The 25,318-nt window shown below is 38.5% G+C and overlaps 1 protein-coding gene across 1 annotated transcript; it reads right to left on the bottom strand.

Annotated features, from left to right (window-relative positions):
* Nucleotides 1-471: 471 nt before the first annotated feature.
* Nucleotides 472-18,849, bottom strand: Plac8l1 (PLAC8 like 1). Its single transcript, XM_047556767.1, has 4 exons — nt 18,728-18,849; nt 12,840-12,976; nt 1,742-1,878; nt 472-612 (listed from the first exon to the last, which is right to left on the bottom strand). The coding sequence occupies exons 1-4, from the start codon at nt 18,847-18,849 to the stop codon at nt 472-474; spliced, it is 537 nt and encodes a 178-aa protein (XP_047412723.1).
* Nucleotides 18,850-25,318: the final 6,469 nt, after the last annotated feature.

Here is a 25,318-nt window from a genome sequence, read left to right on the forward strand (position 1 = left end):
AAAGACTGAAGGAATCAGGACAAGGGAAGGAAAATGGCTTATGTGTTTCAGTGACATTTGGTTCCCAGTCCAGGAGCTAACTAAAATTGTCTTCTGCTCCATCACTGACACTCTGGGGAAAGTGACAAGAAAAGCACAGGGCAATTCTTCCAGCCTCCCAGACATCCCTCATGAAAGGCTAGCAGTGAAAAGCTGATAGAAATATGTAACCTTCCAAAACTCTAGACCAGGAGGGGGAAGCACAACACACCTCCAGAATGTGTTTTATGTGGCTGGTCTGGAATAGCAAATTCAGACAAATAATAAAGCCTTCATCCGGGGAATATGTAAAGAAAGAACAACAGCAGAGACAGTAGTGGGAGGGCATCATTTATTTTCCTACTGTTTCAATGAAGACTTAAAACAATTGTTCTACTAAGAAAGGTTTGAGAGGAAGGGCTTAGGGGAGTGAGGAAGAGTTATCTTGCTCTGTCAAACCAGAGTGTCCTTACTTGAAGGGACTGCACAGATTTCGTAGAGTTGAGAGGTTCTCATCTTGAGTTCCCGGGCCACCTGACAGATGGAAAAAGGCCAACAGCAGTGCACCACAAACCAGTCCTCACACAGCGTGCCCTGTACAGGTAAATGCATTTAAGGGCAAGACCAGGGTCTCTGTTCTAAGTTGAACAGACCCATTTCTGTTACATGGGGAACTGTAAAATGCTACTGCTGACCCCACTGCTTCCAAGACCCACCAACACCGAGGACACTGGGCCACCCAAATGCCAAGCAGTTCGATGGCAAATAGTACCTATGATTCAGAGCCCTGCCCTTAAAACTCGATTTGGGGCTCCCATGCGAAACCAGTGATTTTTTTTTTCTCTTAATATCCTGAGCTTTTTTCTCTTAGGATTTAAAATTATTATTATTATTTTATTTATTTGGAGTTGGTAGTAAGTGCAATGGTCCAAAATTCCCAGAGTAAATCAGGATAGGAAGTAAAAGTAAATCCCGTGTACATCTATCCCTAATCTTGCAGTTACCTGCTTGGGGCCAACCATTGTTTCTTATATACACTTGCAGATAAATTGTGTCCACATATATAGTCTTTTATGAGAATAGTTGCATACTTTTGTAATTTTTTTCCACACAAAATTATATCATAGTGATCATTCCATAGAATACATAAAGAGGTGTTTTGTTTTGTTTTGTTTTTCTTAATTGTCCTCATCTTAAGAATGATCAGTCTCTCCCTAACCTCTTGGGTATTTCAGTTTCAGACACGTGAGGGAGCCCCCAAAATGAGTTCTGCATATGTCACATCGGTGATAGTCAGAACTTCCAAGTACATCCTCCAAATTTGGCATGATTCTGTCTGTTACCGTCTCTTGAAGTAATAAGAAACAGACAGAAGTTGGTTTTATTTCTATTGAAGGAAAAGACCGTGTATGGCTTATAGGGAAGAGCATTCACAGCTACCTCCTGTTACTATTCCTCAAAGCGTGTCTCAGGGAGCACAATTTGGCCAATGATAAGCCCACTGATCAACTATCTGCATTGTAACTTCTACTTGGATATATCCTTCACAATATAGTATTTTAGTTAACTTATACTTCCTACTAAAAGATGAAATCAGAAATATCTTTCCTTTCCCCAAGTTGCACATTAAGTGTGGCATTTTTAAACATTTTCACTTGTACTTTATTGGAAGGCATCCAGGTTCTCATAGACTGAGGGTCACATATGCCTCAAATGCACTTACCTGTATTTTATGTCTCTCTCTGGTGCCAATTCTCAGTGCAAAGGTAGACCCAGGTAACAAAGGCCAACAAAGACACTCTCCATAGTGCCTGGCGATGTCACACTCAAGACACAGTGGACAAAACAGACCACAGAAGCCTATTAAGAACCACACCAAAGAAAACCAAGGTTCTCAGATGTTCAGGGAGCAACTGCTCATCTTAAATGGCATTTACAACCCTCTGCCACCAATTTAATGCTGCATTGCCTCCCTGCAATCAGGGATGGGGGATGAACAACCAGTTCTCAAAATTCATTGTACAAATACTGCTATAACTGAGCCACATGAAAATTGTCTTCTTTTGTTAAACACCGATGAAGCTGAACCTGATACAATTCTGTTAGCATTGATTATGGTAATTGGTTTTTCCTGTCAAGAGAAATGTGTTGAATGATTTTTGAATCATAACTGTTGCTTCTATTGTTTTCATCTATCTAATTTCAATATTAAAAACAGACACAGTATATAGGATACTCTTGAATAACAGACATAGTTCCTGTAAATATGATTGAAAGCTTTTTGATGATACACTAATTCTGCTTCCTAGTCTTATCACGGTTCTCTTCTATTTGGTTATTCTAGTTTTTGTCAGTTTCATTGGAGCCACTGACATCTGTCAGTTTTAATCTGCAAACTATTAGGCACTTGGTTCCTTAACTGTCAACTGAAAACAGTTTGTCATTTATTAGTTCACTCATCTTTATCTACTGATATGGATTCCTATACTTTCCTAACACAGAGGTTTATTTATTTAAAACATATTTTAAATGTGTTTTGGGTCACAGATTCTTTTGAGAATATGATGACAGTTATGAACTTGCTTCATAAGGGAAAATAAAAATACATGCACATAGTCATGCAAAATTGTGCATTTAATTTCATGGAGTTCACAGAGCCATGGAAAACTATTAATGGGTCACAGGTTAAGAATCCCTGATATACAGTTAAGATGTTATGTCGTCTAGCATTGTAAAAGATGACAACCCTGATGAATACAAATAATTAGAACTACGAAACAGCAGAAAATACCAACCTAAACACAGTCTTTGCAAAATGCATTCAATAAATATTTTGAGGCATAACTTATGTACAAAAAATACACATATCTTAAGTATTCAGTTGGATGAGTTCTGACAATCATATACCCAAGCAACTGAACATGGAGTATGTTGCCCTCACCCAGAGTTCTCGTGTTCCTGTCCAGTCACCCCCAGCTCTCCTGCTTCCCACTCCTAAGGGAACCCATAGTTCTGTTTTCTGTTCTCATAAGTGAATATAAATCCATTAGACACTTGATTATTCCATTTTTGATTCTTATGGTTAAGACTTCTATGAATGCTTGTCCAAGTCCTTATATTGACATATGTTTTCATTTTACTTGGGTGGATTCCTGAGAGGGGGACTGAAGATATATGTTTAACTTTACCAAAAAAAAAAAAAAAAAAAAAATGACCAATAGTTCTCCAAAGTATTTGTACTATTTCACACCAGCTCCAGAAATGTACGAGAGTTCTAATTGTCCCACATTCTCATCAACCCTTGCTATTGTCTGTCTTTTTTATTTATTATGGGTTTTGCTTGCAGTTTATTTGCAGCAGTTTATTTGCAGCAGTGCTGGGAATGGAAACCAGGCCTCACCTAACACTGAAAACTGATATGAACAGCTTAGAGGAGAACAAATGGTCCAGAAAATTTACAGCAAGTATGGTGTGGTCACACTATATGCAAACTTGAATTAGGTTTTAAGCATGCATAAAAATCAATCAGGTCACATTTTATGCATGGATTATAAAATAGTGCAAATCCCTACAAATAAGGAATTAATCAAAAGTTGCATAATTGTAAAGCTGGCAAACCAAGCAGCCAACGAAGGGCGTTCGTACAATTTTCTCGGCTACACTACTTTAACTAGTAAAGAGGAATGTCCATCAACCTTAGGAAGTACATTATAAAGAAACTGTTCATGTGCATTAGAACTTTTGCACCTTACTTTTATGACTCATAAGCAATTATTTTTATTTGTAATCTTTTTATAATATAACCATGTTATCTAAGTGTTCATTGGGAATTGGTACTAGATTCTGGAGGGAACACCAAAGTTCAAATACTTTTAATCAGAAGTCCAAAGTGATTTAAAAAAGAAACATGGAATACAAACTTCTAGTGTAGTATAGTAGCTCCTTCTATTATATAGTAGCTTCTATTATATTTATACCAAGCTTACTATATGCCAAGTCCTACTAAAAACATTTTGTACATATTAACTCATTTAATCTTTGCAATAATCGCATAAAATAGACACTTATCCCCATTTTACAAATGAGGATATTGGTCTCCAGCAGACTGAAGTATTTGGCCCAAGTTTATACAATTATTAGTGAGGGATAAAAACCAGATTCGAATTCAGAAAGTCTGGCCTTAACTACTACATGTATGTTCTCCTGTTTTCCATATTTATCTATTCTGCCATCTTTGTTATGGATTCATATGCTCCCATACTGTATCCCCATTATCACTACTTCATATGTGCTGTATGGGACAGACTTAAATCATGCAACTTCTTTAAGAAAAATCCTTTGTTTCAAGTGTTTCTGCTCTGTACTGTGAGGAGTGCAGTAGGATATGCAACTGTCAGATCATAGCCCAAGAAGGGATGTGCAAAAGTGGGATGATCGGATGTTTTGTCTCTTGAAGAAAATTTTCCAACACATACATAGGCCAAGGATAGGTATCCAGAATACAAAAGAATTATAAATCAATATATAAAAGATTAAACAAAAAAAGAAAATGGGCACAGAACATTAGCAGGTAACTCACTGGAAAGAAACTACAAATGTTCAATAACAGACATGAAAAGATGCTTCAGTATCAAGACAAAAAATTTTTTAAAACTGCACACCAAGAGGTGGGTACAAGGATAGTCACTGCAACATTGTAACTTGAAATTTAAAACAACTTATATGAACATTTATAGTCTAAAGTGCAAATAAGCCATTGTGATATAACCATTCTATGGAATCATGAAGAATACAGTGATACCTGGGCACTCCTGTAATCTCAGTCACTCGGGGGAGTGGAGGCAGGAGGATCTCAAGTTCAAGGCCTGGGCAACTAAGCAAACTTCTGTCTCAAAATAAAAAATAAAAGAGGCTGGGATGTAGCTCAGTGGTAGAGCATAAATAGGTTCAATTCCACCTAGGTTCAATTCCCAGTACCAAAAAAAAAAAAAAAAGCAATGAAAAATCAATTAAGTACCAACATAATTAAATCTGTGAGATACATTTTGAGTTTTATAAAAAAATCAAACTGTATAATGGTATGCACAGCATAGTGTCAATGTTTTGTTGAAACAATTACAAATCAAAAATATGTATTAATAATGTATACACATATAAATACAGATTAAAAACCTAGGAGGAAACCTCCCAAATTGAGCATCATTTATTTGTTTGTTTGTTTATTACTGGGGACTGAACCCCGGGGCACTTAACCATTGAGCCACATCCCCAGTCCTTTTTTTTTTTTTTTTTTTTTTTATTTATACACAGGGTCTCGCTGGGTTGCTGAGGCTGGCTTTGAACTTGCGATCCTCCTGCCTCAACCTCCCAGGTCACTGGGATTACAGGCTTGTACCACTGTGCCTGGCTCCAAATTTGAGTTTTAAAAGAAGGGCCTACATCCATAGTAACAAAAATGGCATGGTACTGACACCAAAACCAATATGTAGGCCAATGGTACAGAGTAGAAGACACAGAGACAAACCCACATAAATACAATTATCTCATACTAGACAAAAACACCAAAAACATACACTGGAGAAAAGATAGCCTTTTCAACAAATGATTCTGGGAAAATTGGAAATCCATACAAAGCAAAATGAAATTAAACCCCTATCTCTCACCCTGGACAAAAATCAACACAAGTGAATCAAAGCCTTAGGCACTAGAACAGAGACCGTGTGCCCAACAGAAGAAAAAGTAGGCCCAAATCTCTTAGGGACTGACTTCCTTAACAAGTCTTCTAAAGCACAATAAGTAAAATCAAGAATCAATAAATGGTATGGAATCAAACTAAAAAGCCTCTTCACAGTAAAGGAAATAATAAAGAATATGATGGAGAGCCTAGAGAATGGAAGAAAATCTTTGCCACTTGCACCTAAGATACAGCATTAATCTCCAGAATATATAAATAACTCAAAAAACACCAAAAAAAAAAAAAAACCCAAATAACCTAATCAATTAATGGTCAAAGGAACTGAACAGACATTTCACAGAAGAAATACAATTAACAAATGTATGAAAAAATGTTCAATTTCTCTAGCAATTAGAGAGATGCAAATAAAAACTATACTAAGATTCCATCTCACTCTAGTCAGAATGGCAATTTTTAAGAATACTATAATTTTAAGAATACTATAATTTTTAAGAACTCAATAAATGTTGTCGAGGATGTGGGGGAAAGGTACACTCATACATTGCTGGTGGGATGCAAATTGGTGCAACCACTCTGGAAAGCAGTATGGAGATTCCTCAGAATAGAACCACCATTTGACCCAGTTATCCCACTCCTCAGCTTACACCCCAAGAACTTAAAATCAGCACACTATAGTGATGCAGCCACAACAATGTTTATAGCAGCTCAATTCACAATAGCTAAACTATGGAACCAACCTAGGTGCCCTTCAACAGATGAATGGATAAAGAAAATGTGGTACATATACACAATGGAATATTACTCAGCCTTAAAGAAGAATCAAATTATTGCATTTGTAAATGGATGGAGCTGGAGAATATCATGCTAAGTGAAATAAGCCAAACCCAAAAAACCAAAGGCTGAATGTTTTGTCTGATATGTGAATGCTGATTCATAATGGGGCAGGGGAGAGGAAGACCCAGGTGCTAGGGAAAAATGGAGGAACTTTGGATTGGGTAGAGGGGAGTGAGGGAAGGGGAGAGAGGGGGTGTAGGGATGGGAAGCACAGCCAAATGAGACATGTAAGATACATGTAAGATTACACTACTTTTGTGGCTCTGTACCACCTATAGCCAGAGGAAGTTGTGCTCCTTTTGCATACAATGTGTCAAAATGCACTCTACTATCATGTATAATTAATTAGAACAAATAAAAAATTAAAAAATAAGGAACTGGGGTTCACAAAGTATTTGTGGCATCAATTTAGCCTCTTCCTAACCTAAAAAAGTCTCGTATTTACCTAAGCACTCCAGCCTGAATGACCCAGGACTATTCTCTGAGGCAGGGTTCACCCTCATGTGTAGAATGTGGTTCATTATTCACCCTAACTCATAGGGGAGCCAAGATAAAGAGAAGAAGCCACAGTGTGGAGCCACAGGGAGCAGAAGTAGAAAAGGTGGGTGGAAATTTCAGCAAACCAGCTTTCAGATAAATTATTATGAAAAGGCAGAAACTTTTACAATAACACACACTTTAAAAAGGAATGGAGGCCTGGGGCTGTGGCTTTGTAGTAAAGCATTTGCCTCACATGCATGGGGGCACTGGGTTCTACGCTCAGCACCACATAAATAAAATAAAGGTATTGTGTCTGTGTACAACAAAAATTAAAAAAAAAAAAGGAATGAGCACACTCATACATAGCCAGTGAAAGTGTAAATTAGCATAACTTCCAGAAGGAAAGTCATTTGGCAGTATCTATCAAGATTTAAAATGACACACACTACTTATCCAGCAGGTTCACCCCTAGGCAATTATCCAATAGATATATGCACAGACATGCAAAATGACCCCCGTACAAGGACACTCATAAGGCACTGGTTTGCATAGCAGAAAGTCTGGAAACCACACAAAGGCCCACTAATGGGAATTTCTGGATAAATAAATATGGGACAGTAAAATGCAAATGGAATCTTGGCAGTAATTTAAAAAATCACCTCCAGATGTGCTTATATAGTCTGGTCACCTAAATGTATTGTTAAATTAAAACAAAACAAAGTGCAGAAGAATGTGTGTTTTCAATTCTACCCGTCGTGAAAATTATATACACACAAATTACATACATACAAGAGTAAAAAGACTGGAAAAAAAAAACCAGAAACCAAAATGTTAACAAAGTTATCTGTTGCAATTACAGAACACTGCTTTTTAAGAGTCTTTTGTAGGTTTCTTTTTTACAGTGATTATATGATACTTTTATAAAACAAAATATTTTCATTTTTTAAATGTTTATATCCTTATAAGTATATGGATTATATCTGGGCTCAGGCAAGAGTATTTGCCTCTGGAGAAAAACTGGGTAAATGGAAAGCAGGAGGGAGTACTTGATTCTCATATACAAATATGAGAAGGATCCAGGCTCTCAGTGTCCCTGAAGAGGGCACTGTAAACACCAGGCTGTAAAGACCCATGTGTACTAGGAACCATAAGATGCCCAAGGTGGATGGAAGAAAGCAAGCCAGAATTTTCTTTGAGGAAGGAGGAGGGAGGCATGAAAAGACATCTTGTGCTAAATAACCTTTCAAAATGTTTGTTTTTAACTGAGCTGACTGCAAAGGCAATAAGTTCTCCTCTCTGAAGTGTTCAGAAAGCCAAGGCTAGCCTGTATACTGCAGAAGGAATTTAGGCAAGCAGGTCAACTGACCTCCAATATCTCTTCTAACTCCAAGGCTCTATTGATTGTTTTAATCAAGTGCAAGGGAAAAAAAAAAAAAAAAAAACACAGTGAGAATACAGGTTACAATTTATGCATTTATTTGTGTCATTCAGGAAATTTTGGGTTTTTTTGTGATTTGTTTCATCTTGTTTTTTTAGTACCAGGGATTGAACCCAGGGGTGCTTAATCACTAAGTCTCAACCCCAGCACTTTTTACTTATTTTGAGACAGGGTCTCATTAAGTTACTTAGGATCTTGCTAAGTTGCTGAGGCTGGCTTTGAATTTGTGATCCTCCTGCCTCAGTCACCAGAACTGCTAGGATTACAGGTGCGTGCCACCACACTGAGCTCAGGAATATTTTTAAGTGCCTCCTATGGGCCAGGTGCTATACTGAACACCATGGTAGTAAACAATACAACTGTGGCTCCTGCTTTCAGGGAGTGTACTGTTAACCTGAAATACAGCGTGGGGACACTAATCTCAGTATGATGTCTTTTCATGCCTCCCTCCTCCTTCCTCAAAGAAAATTCTGGCTTGCTTTCTTCCATCCACCTTGGGCATCTTATGGTTCCTAGTACACATGGGTCTTTACAGCCTGGTGTTTACAGTGCCCTCTTCAGGGACACTGAGAGCCTGGATCCTTCCTATTGGTCATATAGAGTTTAAGTCAAGTCCTCTGAAAGACCATCCTTTACCCAAACCTCTATAATTTTATTGTATAGTAACCTGTTTCCTTCGTGGTATTTATTACAAATGCAATTATTTTGTTTATTGTTTCTCTTCTACAAAATTATCTGTCTTATTCAATATTAAGTCTGTAACATACATCATACCTATACATAGGTGGGAAACTCAGAAAATATTGGTTGAATCACAAACCAATGTTGATTACACCTTCTATAAAACTTCTTTGGAACAATATCACAAATATTCTCAAAGCCAGAATATCCAGTTTTTTATTTGCTATGCCATTTAGCTGCCACTTATTCCACCTTGCCTTGTCTGCACATTTGAGCTCTCGGGTACTCTATTTGGGAAGGACACAAAGACACCCATTTGTTAGTCCCAGTGAAGAGTGAATTCAGATAAAAGTACAGTGGTGGGAAGAGGGAAGCGGTTAAAATAAATAATTACCATAAAATGAAGATGCAAAAAATGTCAAAAAGAAGTGGAAATCTTTGCTGTTTATAATGTACTCTTTGTTTAATGGATGACAAATTATAGCAATAATTCCTAGCATTTGAAGGAAAAATGTCCCAGGATGGGAATCTGGCTTGGAACAGTCATGGAAGCAGTTCTCCTTTTATTCCCAAGACTGCCACAACTATTTGCACAGTGATTTACTTGAAATGAAGCTCTGTATGAAACAATTTCCAATCAAAAGTCCTTTTAAACAAGAATGGGAAGAAGTCCAAGATTCATAGCACTCATACTCCACCTGCATCCTCAGAATCTTGACTCTCAATGTGCTGAAGGACAACAAAAAAAATCCAATAGCAATCATATTAATAGCTAAGATTCACTACAATTCACATTGTAGTAATATTTGTTGGGATTTTCCTTGTAACAGAACCCTAATAGTAAATTTGGAAAATTATCCCTTCACTCTTGTGAGCAGTAGTAGTAAGTGTCATTCAGAATGCCCTGGCCTTGCCAAGCAGTAGGCATGTGACCTAAACCAGGCAAAGTGAGCTGTGTCTGTCAAGACATCAGTTCTCAGATAGGATGACACAAGGGTAAAAACATTTGGTGATACATAGATTGTCAGCTCCTAGTAACAATTCATGTTGTCCTTTCTGGCCTTTATTCAATGAACTAGATCGTCTTCTAATAAAGTCTAGCATCTGCTTGTGTATTAGTTTCCTAGGGCTACCATAACAAAATGCCACAAACCAAGAGTCTTAAAGTAACAGAAATTCTCTCGCTAAAGAATCCAAGAAGCAGAAGTCTCAAATCAAGGTGTTGGCAGGGTTGGATCTTTCTGGAAGTTCTCAGGAAAATCTTCCCCCGACCACCCTAACTAAACTAGTGGCACTTTAATTTGACTACATTTGTAAAACCCTACTTCCAAACAAGGTCACATTCAGAGGTTTCAAATGGACATGAATTTTAAGGAATAACCCATTCAACCTAGTTTGGCTTGCAACCAAATATCCCTAACTGATCCAGTAATGCTCCAAACTAGTGTTAAGAGTGGGTTCTATGCACTATCTGCTTTAATCTTGACAACAACTTTTGAGGTTAACATCTTTATTATCTTCATTGTAGAAGGGAAAAATGCAGATCCAGAAAATTTTCTCAAGGTCACATAACATTTAAGAACAGAGTGAGGCATCAAGTTTATAACTAAGTTACAGAACCAACCTAAGAGCCCTTCAACAGATGAATGGATAAAGAAAATGTGGAATATATACACAATGGAATACTACTCAGCCATAAAGAAGAATGAAACTATGGCATTTGCTGGTAAATGGATGAAAATGGAAACTATCATGCTAAGTGAAATAAGCCAAACCCAAAAACACAAAGGCCAAATGTTCTCTCTGATATGCAGATGCTAACACAAAATAAGGATTGGGGAGAATAGAAGTACTTTGGATTAGACAAAGGGGAATGAAGGGAAAGGAGGGGGTGGGAATAGGAAAGACAGTAGAATAAATCATACATTATTTTCCTATGTTCCTATATGAACACACAACCAGTGTAATGCCACATCATGTACAACTAACTGAAAGAATGGGAAGTTATACTCCAGGTATGTAAAATATGTCAAAATACATTCTACTGTCATGTACAACTAAAAAGGACAAATAAAAAAATTTTTTTGAAAGAACAGAATGAGGAATCAAGGTGAGGCCCATATCTGATAAAACCTGTTCTCTTAGCCACATTACAGTCAAGTTGGAGTGTCATAGTTAGAGTGCACTCATGTCACCCCAGTCCCCAGTCATATGCAACAAAAAGAAAATGGCTACTAACCAGTTGGGAATTAGATTTCTACATCTCTGCATGGTTACTCCGCCCTCTCCTTACCTTGGTACTAAGAGACAACTAAAGCAGAGAATCCCAGGAAAAGCGTTGAGAAAGTCAGAGAACAGCTGCCATAATGGTCTGGTCAGAAATACACATTGGTAGCAATATCAGGAAGAGACCTGAATAGCTGAGCCACAAGACAGCCAAATGAGAACTTGCTCAGAAGTTTCCAGCTGATCCACATTGTGTTAACTGTCAGACAAATTCAGATGTTCCCAGAAAACTTCACAGGATGGGGAGAGCCATATTCTTAAAAAACATTAGCTCCAGGGTCTTTGGATTTTGAAACTGACCTTTTTTCATCAAACAATACCATCCCCACCCTCCTTCAAGAGAGATTCTGTGACCCAGCTGTTCCCTAGGACAAGAGTATCAAAGTGCAAGAGGGAGATCCTAATCTGTGGTACTGGAAGTGAATTAGAATGTCCCACGGTAAAAACAGAATCAATATGCTTAAACGCCAAATCCAAGGAAAATCATGCAGCAAGAGGACAGTGGTACTTTTAACTCTCTAGTTAAACAAGTATCTGAAAAAATATCAATGAAAGGAGTTTCATTTTGTGATCATTCTCATTATAAGTACCAAATATGCTTCAAAAAAATACTGAATACTTAAAAGAGACAATCAAAAAAATAAGTTATTCATTGGCCTGCCATCTGAAAACATCTGCTGTAAACATTTTTATTTATATCCTTCCATATTTTTTCTAAATTTTTGCTTACCTCAAAAAACTGATGGCTAAAGTATATAGCTTTGCAACCTGCTTCTTTAATCTATTCATATATCCAAAAGAGCTTTTTATCTGGCTGTGTAATAATTGTGTGGATGTCTCCTGTTGAACATTTAGGTTGTTGCATGTTCTTGCTGTCATAACCAAAATACATGTGCTAAGTCTATGCACATGATTTCCTTAGACTAAACTCTTAAAAATGTAATTCCTGGGGTCAGGGTGTGGTTCAGTAGTAGAGTACTTGCCCAGCAAGTTCAAGGCCCTGGGTTCAATCTGCAATACTGCAAAAAAATAAAATAAAATTACAAAGTGTATTTCCTGGGTCAAAGTTATGTAACAATTAAGGTTCTTTCCATATGTAATGCTGGGCCATCTATGAGGAAATCTACATTTCTACCACCAGTGGATTAGGAAGCCCATTTTTGGTGTCTTTGCCAATTGTGGATTTTGTCATTTAAAAATCTCTGAAGGCACCACTTAGTCTATGACAGTATCCACAGTGCTAAAAACAAGATTTTTTCCAGCGAGGGTGCACACTTGAATCACTTAGATTAGTCCAGTTATTCTGAAACCATTTAATTTCTGTCTTTGTACCTGATGTAGTTGTTTCATTCACTGATATCTTGGGTAAGAAAAAGTAAGAAACTTAAATGAAGAGGAAACACCTACAAATTCTCCTATCTCTGCACACACTGAAGAGGCCGGTGCTCCAGTCCCCACCAGTCTGAACAATCGCCGTGATGGTGGTCCTGCCACTGGCTCCACGAACAGGTTGCTTCACCACAGCACGGGCTGGTACATGGCTCCTGGAGAGTCAAGGATGATGATGAACTTGAAAGCAAAGATACTTCAGAACAACAACCATTAAGCAAGACAAAATGATAAAGAGGAGATGGGAACTCAGTGGTGCGAAGAACTCATACTTCATAACCCAGGCTGAGTTCACTATCTCCTTCCCTTCATCACACCTTATCAGATTTTTGCCCTATCTCTAGGAATAGCATTATTATTCCAAATCCTGTCACTCAATTTCATGTCTAGTCTACTTTCATAGTGTTTTGTAATAGTTATATTCACAACTTTGAAACCATGAGGCCTCAGTTCTTTTTTTTTTGCAGTGCTGGGGATTGAACCCAGGGCCTTATGCTTGCAAGACAAGCATTCTACCAATTGAGCTATCTCCCCAGCCCGTGGCCTCAGTTCTGATCCCAGCATGCCACTTCCTGATGGACTTGATCTTACTATGTCAACTGAAGGACATATAGATTACTGTGCCCAGAGGTTATGTAACAAGGTGACCCAGAGAAAGTTGCACCCCAAAGGGTTTTTCCTTTCTTTCTTTCTTCCTCCTTCCTTCCTTCCTTCCTTCTTTTTATTTTTTAGTCCTGGGGATCGGAATCTAGGGCCTTATACATGATAGGCAAGTGTTTCTACCACTGAGCCACATCCCCTGCCCACCCCAAGGGTTTTAAATCTTTAATGGTGAGACTGAAAAGGAAGTAGCCTGAGTAGGCAGACTGAAGCCTGGACTAGGCTACTGAAGTCAACATGCAGTATCATTTAAGTGAAAATTCCAATTTAGACTATATCTTGAGAGAAACTGCTATATAATTTGTCCTGGTAGGACTGCAAAGTGTAACTTTGGGTTGAATTCCCTGAACGGAATGGATATTCCCTATGTCCATCACTCTGAATTAGGAAATTAAGGCCTACAAGTTCGACTTTGAAAGCGAGTTGAAGAAAAACTTCCTTCTCTTTCCAAGGCTGAAAGTCAGTCTAGCCTAAATTTCAACCACAGGGATGGCTGGAGATATTCCCATAGTGAAGGATAAGCTGTACCTGGTCTCACAGAAGGGATGGTCAAGAGTCAGGTAGAGAGGCACTAGGATGACTCAGCCTATACAGTGTGGTCATCTTCCTGTTTTGTACTTCTGGCAAACATCATAAAGAGTTTGGCAAGTCTCATAAAGAGTTTGATCTCGGGGCTGGGGATATAGCTCAGTTGGTAGAGTGCCTCCCTCGCATGTTCAAGTCCCTGGGTTCAATCCCCAGCATCAAAAAAAAAAAAAAAAAAAAGGGCTGGGGATATAGCTCAGTTGGTAGAGTGCTTGCCTTGCAAGCATAAGGCCCTGGGTTCGATCCCCAGCACCACAAAAAAAAAAAAAAAAAAAAAAAAGAATTTGATCTCTGGTGTTCTATGAAGAATTAAAGAACCTGCCTCATACTTGATTCAAAATAAAGAAAAGAGAGCAGCATTTCTTCTCCTAATAGTTGTTGCTATAACTCACCAAAGCTCAGTATCTAAGACAGATAGCCTGAAGGTAAGGGAACTTTTTTTGATCACCCTGAAGATAGCACCCTAGGGGCATCTTGGAAAGTTGAAGAGCCCTTTAAGAACCTCTGAATTGGGGCAATAAGGCCAGTGGGATATCATGATCTATTAATATGGGTTGCACTGTTCTTAAGACCCAAATCTCTTTATCTTTCCACCAATACTACACAAGTACATACCTTCCCAAACTTGACAGCACATTGTCATGTTTCCAAGTCTTACCTCTGACCACATCGGCCTCCAAGGAAGAGGTACAGAAATCAGTATCATAAGGTTTCCAGGTAATGCTTAAGCAGTCATCCTACCACTCTTGAAACCCCGGGACCAGTAGATTTCAATACCACAAATGGTAACTACAATAATTTCCAAGTCTTCTCCTAGTAGTGGTGTCAATGTAACAAAGATGCAAAGAAAACAGGATAAATGGGAGGTAAGTTGGGAGGAATTGTGCTTGGAACACACCCAGTCTAAAGTGCCAGTAGGACATCAAGAAGAAGCCTAATAGAGCTGGAAATGGTGCACCAGAACTTGGAAAAGAGGCTGAGGTTGGGAATGACCTATGTAGAATTCTATAGTGGATCTATGAAACATCCCCATCTCTTTCGTCCATTAGGCATTATAGACAATGCCTAGGGTTCAACAAGCTTTTCAAGAACCTGCATAATACTTTGAGGCTTGGAAAAAAGTACTGGCTCTAAAATATAAAAAGGGTAAAACATTAATTAATGCTCAGTTAAACACAAAAATTTAGCATTGTCAAGTTTAGAATCCACTGATATTTTATTATATTGGAAAACAATTTATAAGATTTCTTGTTTTGCAAAAATTCCCTAGTACATGCCTATAATCCAGATGCTCAGGAGGCTGAGGCAGGAGGATCGTGATTTCAAAGCTAGCCTCAGCAACTTAGTGAGGCCCTAAGCAACTCAGTGAGACCCTGTCTCCAAATAAAATATTAAAAATGGACTGGGGATGTGGCTGAGTAGTTAAGCACCCCTGGGTTCAATCCCCAGTACCAAAAACAAAAAAAGAAAAAAATTCCCTAGTATGCATGACTGCTGAGAAGCAGCAGTCAGTGGTGAAATAAATCAATTATTTGTGTCCAGTATGGTGACACATTCCACTGATTCCAGTGACTCAGGAGGCTGAGGCAGGAGGATCACAAGTTGAAAGTCAGTCTCAACAACTTAGCAAGACCCTATCTCAAAAAAAATAAAAAGGGCCAGAGGTGAAGCTCAGTGGTAAAGCATACCTGTATTCAACTCCCAGTACTACCAAAATAATTATTCAAGCAAAATTGTAAAATCCCTTTAATCTATTGTTCAAAGAGAAAGAGAGGGAGAAAGAATTATCATGTAGGCATATTGGTAGGGTGTGAGTTAGGGCCTATTTCTGTGGATTGATGTGTTCTCCAAAATTCTCACATTGAAGCCCAAGCTCATAATGTGAATGTACATGGAGATAAGACCGTTAGGAAGTAAATGCAGTCAGAAGGGTGCGATCCTGGCTCAATAATACAGATGACTTTTTTTTTTTTTTTTTTTTTTTGGTACCAGAGATTGAATTCAGGGGTGCTCAACCACTCAGCCACATCCTAGCCTTTTTTTATTTTTTAAGACAGGGTCTCACTAAGTTGCTCAGAGCCTCATGAAATTGCTGAGGCTGGCTTTGAACTTCTGATCCTCCTGCCTCAGCCTCCCGAACTGCTGGGATTATAGGCATGTGCCACTGTGCCTGGCACAGGTAGCCTTTTAAGAAGAGAGAGATTTCTTTGCCAATATGCATGTACAAAGGAAAGACCATGTGAGCACACTACAGGCCAGGAAGAACCCTCTCCAGAACACAGCTACACTGGCACACTTCCAGGCTCTAGAACTATGCAGAAATAAATTTCTCTTGTTTATTCCCTCCATCTTGACAGCCCAAGCAGATTAAGATACTTATGAATATTTGTAAGTGGCCATGAAGAAACTGTTATTTCCTCAAACTCCACCTGAGCTCCTTGAGGCCAGGGGGCACTTGCTGCTCCTCCTGGTATCCAGCACTCTATCCTGATGTTTACCACAATAACTATCTGTCAAATTGGAGCAAATGGATTCCCAAGTTTTTTGTTATATTTGAGTCCTTGAATCTAGCTCCTCTAATCCAAATTATGTGACTATTACTTTGCTTCATTCTCTAGTAAAAGTGCAACTGTCATGTGTGAATTAATTAAATAAAAGCTGAGAATAGCCTAAAAGCTTCCTGCATCTCCCTACACAATCCAAGGCATTTCCCTCTCAACATCATGCCCACCAGCAAAAGCTTCCATCATTATGCTAAGAACCTCAATCATCCCTGATTTTAGTAGAGGGATTTCTTAGGGCTGAATGACTGGATTAGATTCTCCGCTGAAATGAATCATTTATAGCTTACAACCCTAGAATAGAATTTTTTGCTTCAATTTTAGAATTATGTGCATAACACCTTCTATCACAGCAAGGATGCCTGTCCTTTATCTATTCCAAATCAAACAATGACTAGGACAGCTTTTCCTTGGTGGAAAAAAAGTGTGTGTGTGAGCAGGCATGGTGGCGAAAGTGTGGCACTAAGCAACTCAGCGAGACACTGAGTTCAATAAAATAAATAAAATACAAATATGACTGAGGATGTGGATCAGTGGTTGAGTGCCCCTGAGTTCAATTCCTGGTACCAAAAAAAAAAAGTGTATGTGTGTGTGTGTGTGTGTGTGTGTGTGTGTGTGTGTTTCCTAATTTTTTTCCTTAATACCTTAAATCTTTGGTGATTTTATATTAAAATGTTTTAATTTGCATATATTAGCTAAGACATTTTAGTTCAAGATTATTGTTCATATGTTATAATTTAAATAACTCTATTTCCCCTTTCCTGGGAACCTTCTATGTGCTGGCACTGAGTAGTTCCATTAAAAACCAAAAGATTATTTAGGACTGCTATAGATGTTAGAATAAAGTAGCTATTGTAGATTCCCAGACAGCTTTTATGTATTACCCTAAGGAATCTTATGTCACCATGAAAAATAGCAACAAATTCAGAAACAGTGGGTGAAAATGATAACCACAGAACTATGCTAACTTAGAAAACCCACCCACTTAACCATCAAAGTCAACAACTTCTTCCCTTAGTGGAAAGAGCAAACTTCAGATTCAGGCACACTGAAATTCAAATGTGGCTCAGCTACATTCTAGTTGTTAGAACTTGAGAAAAAAATCATCACAGCCTTCAACTCTGGCCTCTTTTTCCATAAAATGGTTTTAAAATACCCTATATCCACAGTTGGCATGAATACCAAGAAAGATCATGTACTTGGCACATAGCAGGTCTGTAATCAACAGCAGCTATTGTTATTATCATAACTTCAGGATCTACTACATACTCTACAGGCATTCTGTATACTCTTCTGAGAAACAAAAAGAAAGAAAGAAGAGATCTGGGCCAGTTTTTCAGTTATCATATGTGCTATCTAAATGCCTTATATTTTATTCAGTGAAACCAACTATCTCAGTTTTCAAGATCAATGGTCTTAGCAGGGTGGGAAACTTTCAGTGCTAAAACCAGGACATTCCCTGACAAACCAAGAGACAGTAACCTTAGTATCAGAAGTCAAAGGAAGTTTTAACTCATGGAAGTAGGAGGTGGACTCCAGCCAGTTTGATCTGTTCCTATTTAGTGGGAGGCGATGGATGAGATACACATCCTTCTCCATCTGACCTCACTCTAGTCAATTCTCGCAGCTAAGAACTTTCCACACTGTATGTCCCCAAATGCCTAGTACTTCAGCCTGGCAGGGTTCATAATCACTCTCTTCTTTAATCAAATTTGCAGTACTAAGAATTCAGTTTGTCTTTCACTCAGGCTTCTAAATTATTTCACATTGTTAACTAAAGTCAAAACCCTTGAATTTTGATTTCAAAGGAGTGGCAGTTACTGGCAATCGCCAGAAATAAAGTTTTCACTTGGTCAAGGTTCAACACTTTAAGAATGAAGAGACATCCTTTTACCTAAGCCAATCCTTCTCTTTTCAATAGCCAACCAAGGTCAGAAGAAACTAATTATTGCCCCCTTTTCAAGTACACAAGGGACAGGACTGAAACCACTTTCTTCCCAAGCCCAGTTTTCTTTCCCTAGTTCTTTTTAAGAAGGGAGTGTCTTGATAATCCACCTAAAGAGCAAAGGCTGGGGGAAAAGAAATCATCCTATTTCCTACCTCAAGTTTGATATAAAATGTTCATCTTCAGAGGATATGAGTGAAAATAGCAGAGGTGAGGGTACATTGAGTAAGGAAACATCCTTGGAAAACTTAGAAAAGTAATGTCCAAACCAATTCATAGTAAAAAGTATCTTCTTGTCATTTGGGCTATCCTTTTCCTTTTGGTAATAAAATGACCAAATCTAAATTTAGGTTCAATACAAAGTGAAGTATCTCTTTGAAAGAATGTTGCCTTGATATTCTGGAACCTGAGGTCATAGCAGTATAACTGATACTTCGAATGTCCTGAAAGACAGATACACAACTGAGGGCATGTTGTCTGAAGGGAGTTATTGCTGGATATACAGCTTAAGTTTTAAAAAAAATACAGGCATCTTATCTTTGGTGGAAAAATCCCTTTGCTTTGATAACCTCTATCAAACATTTATCTAGCTCAGTGTCACTAAGATTCTCTTGACCCTTCCATGGAAGACCCAGAAGCCACAGGGACCTCTCTTCATCTCCAGGACAACTATCTAATTCTTTAAGATGAGAAGTCCCATAACTTACCTAAAAGCATGAACAGAAAGGCTTATCAGCCTAGGTATCATACTTGAATCCATCTTTTGAAAGTGGCCACCTCACATTTGAGCCATGCTAGGTTGCCCCAAGCCCATAAGGCTATCTAGAATTTCTAGAAATCTTTCATGGACTTCATTGATAATGCTAGAGAAGTAATGCTTCTTTCCTACTTAGCCCAGATGAAATCTAGAGAAGAAAGCAGGGGATTGTAGGAGCCACCAAAGTAAACCTTCAGGACGTGCCTCCGGAGGGATGGACAGCAGGAACACTGGGAAATGTCCTTAGAAGACAAAAAAATTAGGCAAAATTGCACATTAAGGGGTGGAATTCAAAATCATAATTCAATGATACATTAAAGAGACAACAGGAGGATATTGCCACCCATGGTATATATTCTTTTCCATCAGACCCATAAAGAATAATTAGGTTTCTAAACTCCAAAGTATTTACTTAACCAGTATTATTACCAAAAGCCTGAAACACCTTCCAAATCTTAGACACAGTTTCATAATTGCCTTTATTCTCAGGTTTCTGGGCAACTGTTATCTCAACTCTAAGATGCATCTGATATTCAGAACAGCTATGTTTCTTCTACTTATGTTTCTTCTCTATTCCAAGTGCTTACCATGGTGTATGGCACATAATGAGCACTCATAATTTGTTGAATAAATATGATATACATGAAAAATTCAGGTTGTAAGAATAACAAATTAAGATTACTAGCTTTACAAAAAGATTTACAGTCTTCCTTTTAAGAGTGAGCAATCATTGTACATGTAAGTTATGATTCCATGTTTTAAATTTCCATTTGTATCCAACATTCCTAATCAAACATCTATTGTATGATGTGACTAGTCCATATGCCACATAGCTAATTTGTTCACTTAAAAATAAGGTGAAAAGGAGAAAGAAATGTCCTTTACTATTTATGAAAAAGAAATGATAGCATTAGAAAGTCACCATTTTACACAGTCCCCAACATAGTCACTTATCAGGAAAGGATCTTCAAAGGGTACTAAAACCATTAGGTAAAAAAAGATCAGGAACAGAATATTCCCAAGGTACCAGAGTATCACTCCACATATTTCTAATGCAAAAGGAAAAAAAAGTACTTTAAGTCTAGAGAGATCCAAAAGTACTCAAAATGTATCTTTACAATGTAAAGTTTTGAAAGTGCTTTTTAAAAAAATGTATCTGCAATAAAAGCCCCGGAAGTGACTTTTAACAACAATAATAGAGCATCCTGGAAGTGATCAAAATATACTTAAAATATGGAAAATTTGGAATTTATCCAATATAGTATCACTGACAGTGGAACATCTGACACCATGAACTTTTTTTTTGGGGGGGGGGGCGGGGTGCTGGGGATTGGACCCAGGGGCTTGTGCTTGCAAGGCAAGCACTCTACCAAATGAGCTATCTTCCCTAGCCTACCATGAACTTCTTGATATGATACAACAGAAGTAATGTTTAACCTAAATTTCAACAATTCTCCAGACCACACTGTCCAACAGAAATACAATTTGAGTCACATACATAAGTTTAAGTTTTATATTAGTCAAGTTAAAGTAAAAAGTGAAATTAATTATAATATTATATTTACTTAACCCAATATATCAAAAACAATTTCAGTATATAGTCAATATTTTGAAATTATTAGATATTCTACATTAGTTTTGTATACTAAGTAGTACAGTCTACACTTATGGTACATCTCAAATTGGGCTAGCCACCTTTAAAAATGCTCTATAAATAACCTGAAGCAAATGGCTAAAATACTGATCCACACAGCTCTGAACTTACCTTCCAATACAAGAAACACAAGAGAGGGGAATAAACTCCACCTACTCTTTCAAAGTGAAAATGCATTAAGAATTCCTTTGTGCATGAGGCCCTGGGTTCAATCCCTACTACCACCAAAATAAAAACAAATTATAATACAAGAATTCCTTTGTCACATTCTTCAGGTCTCTTAGGATCAAGAATCATGTCCTACCCTGGTTTTTGTACTGTTTTTTCACCTTATAACCAATTAAACTCTATGCATAGTAGTGAGTAATTAAGAAACCTAATTGATGCTGCAAATTTTGGGGTCAAGTATTTTCTTTTCTTTTCTTCTTTTTTTTTTTTTTTTTTTTTACTTCTCAGAAAATGTTTATTCCTGGGCACCTACTTTTTAATTCAAATTCTTAGTCTCATTACATTGTTAAATCACAGCTAAGACATCACTTACTTCTACAAATACATCTGACTTTTCAGGTTCATTGGAATGATCCTCCTCCTCTTTTTTGGATTTCTTTCTTTTCTTTTTTCCGCCTATTATGACCAAGAGTTACACTGGGGAATAACATGGACAGTACCTAGTTTCAAGAGGCTCTCATTCTAACTGGAGACACAGAACAATAAACACTTTCAATTCAGGGTGACACATCCTAATACAGGGGAAGTACACTGCTGCTATGGAAATATGTAAGAGAAATATCTAACTCAGACTTGGGGGATGGCTGGATGTGGGGAGAAGGGTGTCTGTCAAACAATGCTTCTCAAGAAAGTAACATGTAGATTGAAACCTGAACTAGTGATTGAAAAGCCTCCAAACTGGCTTCTCAGATTAGTTTTTTCTCCTCTATCCATTCTCCCCACTGCTGCCAGAGGTCTCTTTCATCGATATTAAGCATCATTTTCCACATGGCAGGTTGAACAGACTGATGGAATCTAAACCATACTTCCCTGCCCCCTCCCAGAGGGTGGTCATATCCTTCTGGAGCTGAGAAAAAAAAAAACGCCCCACAAGTGTATATTTCATGGAGGGCAGATGTCGTAGCATCACATCAACGGCATGGACAGGGTTAGTGCTGATTGGCTTGTCTAATTCCAGTGGCTCAGGTCCTATCAGTACTTCATGCAGTAGGTGCCAACTCACGGGAGAGACAAATTTGACACCTTGAAAGGACGATCTTTTCCACTTTCCCCAGGTAATGCAACATCTAAATCGACCCCAGTAGTTGCCACAGGAAGTGGATTGGTTGTGTAAAGGCATCTTTTCCCATCATAAACTGGTCTACAGTCTCCAAATATAGTTACTTTAAAATGCTGAACCATTGAGTCAACTACTTCTCTGTTCACTCTCCTAGGACACCTGTCTGGTTTAAAAATCCACCTCATAGAGGTAGACATCAATCTTTGGGATTTCAACTTGAAAACAGTTAGCCAGTCGTTAATGGGTTTGCCCATGGTGCCATAGCCAGGTCTTCTGGGCACCATGAGTAGGAGCTGGGCCCCAACAGGTCCTGCGGAGCCGGTTTCCATTCATGGAGCTGCGGGGAGTGCTTGGGACAAGACTGGCGCCCGGAGGCGCCTCACTCGCCCCGAGGTGGGGATGACGACGGCTTCCCCTCCGCGACAGCACTCCGAAGGCGCTCGGCCGTAAGGGCCGCGGTCGGGAGACAGCCCCGGACCAGGCGAGAGGAAGGAGAGGAGTGAGGCGAGGAGAGGGAGCCCCGTCCGGAACTTGCGCCACTCGCGGCCCCTGACGCTCCGGCCGCTCCCCACCACCGCAGCCGCCCCCGGAAGCCCGCCGGCATCAGTTCCGCTGCCCGGCTCGCCCGGCGTCCGCGCCTCGCCTCTGGGCCCCGAGTCGTGCCGGAGCGACGGTCGGTGCGGGCGAGGCCGGCGCCAAGTATTTTCTAATACAGAAGTGCAGTTGGGTCTGAAGACATTCAAGAGAAGAAAAATAATTTTAACAAACCATCATCTGTATGTCAACTAGAGACAGGCGAATAGGCTTCTAATATAAGTGTTGAATAAATTTTTCAAGAAAAAATGTATGGTACAGCTACTGCAGACTACAGAAGACAAAGAACACAGCACTCTCTCTCCTGCTTCAAAAATAAGTAGTTACTCTCCACAGAAATTGAGTTAAACACCCAATTTCACCCAGAGATCCAAGAACCTTTATGACAAGGCCCAGTTTACTTGCAGCCATTTTTTCTCATTCCTTCCTAGATAAACATTTCACTCCTGGCTTCATCTCCCAAATGAGCCATGCATTTATTTTTCCCCTCCAATCCTTTAGCTACTACCAGTTCCAAAACCTAGGAATGTGGTCCTCCTATCCTTCAACTGCTATTCCAATCCCAATCATGCTCTACATCTCACCTCATCTATTAAGTCTTTTTGGACTGTGGTCCACATAAACTCCCACTTCTGACCACACTGGCTTTGTTTAAATACTGTTTCCCATTCATGAATTCTTCGACTATATAATATGTGTGCAGTAGAGACCTGGAAATATGGGAAACAGTGTTCTAATTCAACTCTATTACTAGTATGTGGGCTCTTAAACAAGTCAATTTCATCTCTGGACCTTTCTTCATGGGCCCTGCTTGCTACTTGTTTAGCTACATACCTCTCCCCCAGAGCTTCTGTGCTTGTCTTGCCAAATGCTGTTGCCCAGTTGTCTGCTAATAAAAGTCCCCATACGTTTACCTTTGGACCTACAAGATCACTTCTAGAAATTTACTCTAAAGATTCACCTAACAAATATGAAACCACATAAGATTATTCACTATACATTCAAAACAAATTCTATAAAATAAACACTTTGAAACAACCTAAGTGTCTATCCATAGGAGACTGGCTGAATAACTATGGCACACTTTTACAACACTACTACTGGTTGGGTGGGGGAAGGGGACCAGCAAAAAAGGACAGAAAGAATGGGAGGACAGAAAAGGAGGAAGAGAAATAAAAAGATCTCCATGAACCAAAATGGAAAAATATTCAGGCTTTCTTACTAAGTTAGGAAAACAAGGTGTAAAATAATTTTATATATAATTCTATAGATATAATCCTGCTACTGTTTGCATAATGCAGAAGAAATTAAAGTATATATAAACAACTGGCCTGTTTTTTTAAAAAGAAACACAGGAAATATATAAGCCAGAAAATAATAACAATGGTGAGCTATTGAGTGAGTGAGAACGTGGTGCAAGAGAGTAAGAATTCTCTGAATGGATATGGTTTTGACTTGTTTATGTATTTTACTTATTCAAAAAATAAAAAGGAAAAAACTACAAGACTTAATATAAAGAGATACAAATGACTAAGTCTATTAAAACCATATCATCAAGAATACAAATAAAAATAACTGCTGGCAAGGATGTGGGAGGAAAAGGTACACTCAGACATTGTTGGTGGGGCTCCAAATGAATGAATACAACCAATTTGGAAAGCAAGATGGAGATACCTCAAGACTACGAAAGGAACTACCAAATGATCCAGCTCGCTCTCTCCTTATTTGTCCAAAAGAACAAAAATCAGCATACTATAGTGATACATGTATACCAATGCTTATAGCAGCACAATTCACAAAAGCCAAGTTATGGAACCAGTCTCAGTGTCCATCAATACGCAAACTGGATAAAGAAAATGCGGTATATACACACAATGGAGTTTTACTCAGAAGAATGAAATTGCTGTCCTTCGATTGTAAATAGATGGAACTGGAGAACATTATGCTAAGTGAAATAAGTCAAACTCAAGAGAGTCAAGGGTCAAATCTTTTCTGTCATTTGTGAAAGTTAGAGAGAAAAAATAAAGAAGAGATTTCATGAAAATGGAAGACCAATAGAATAAAGGGATTGAGAGGAAGGAGAAGGGGGCATGGGGAAGTACTAGGGGATTAAATCTACCAAATTATGCTATGTCCATGTATGACTATATCACAGTGAATTCCAGTCTTATAGACATTATAATGTACTAATTAAATTAATATTAATAATAGAAGAGAGATCAGTGGAGTACAGCAAACAGTTCAGGGTGAGGGAGGGAAAAGGAAGCTATTGGAGAACGAGATCAATCAAAGTATGTGCATGTAGAAACATGGCATAATGAATTCCACTGTGATATGTAATTACAATTGACCAATAAAAATATTTAAGAAACCACACACACAAAAAAAGAATTCAAGAAACTGGGCATGGTGGCACACACTGGTAATCCCAGCAGCTCAGGAGGTTGAAGAAG

The sequence above is a fragment of the Sciurus carolinensis genome, chromosome 6, assembly GCF_902686445.1.
Source record: "Sciurus carolinensis chromosome 6, mSciCar1.2, whole genome shotgun sequence".
Taxonomy (NCBI): Eukaryota; Metazoa; Chordata; class Mammalia; order Rodentia; family Sciuridae; genus Sciurus; species Sciurus carolinensis.

Excerpts from the sequence above, each read along its gene's own strand:
- Plac8l1 (XM_047556767.1), bottom strand. The coding sequence starts at position 18,849 with ATGAATTGGTTTGGACATTACTTTTCTAAGTTTTCCAAGGATGTTTCC. Across the intron at positions 1,879-12,839 it reads GTGCAGAGATAGGAGAATTT|GCTTCTGTGGTCTGTTTTGT; the intron begins GTAGGTGTTTCC and ends GGTTCTTAATAG. Across the intron at positions 613-1,741 it reads GAGAGAGACATAAAATACAG|GGCACGCTGTGTGAGGACTG; the intron begins GTAAGTGCATTT and ends TTACCTGTACAG.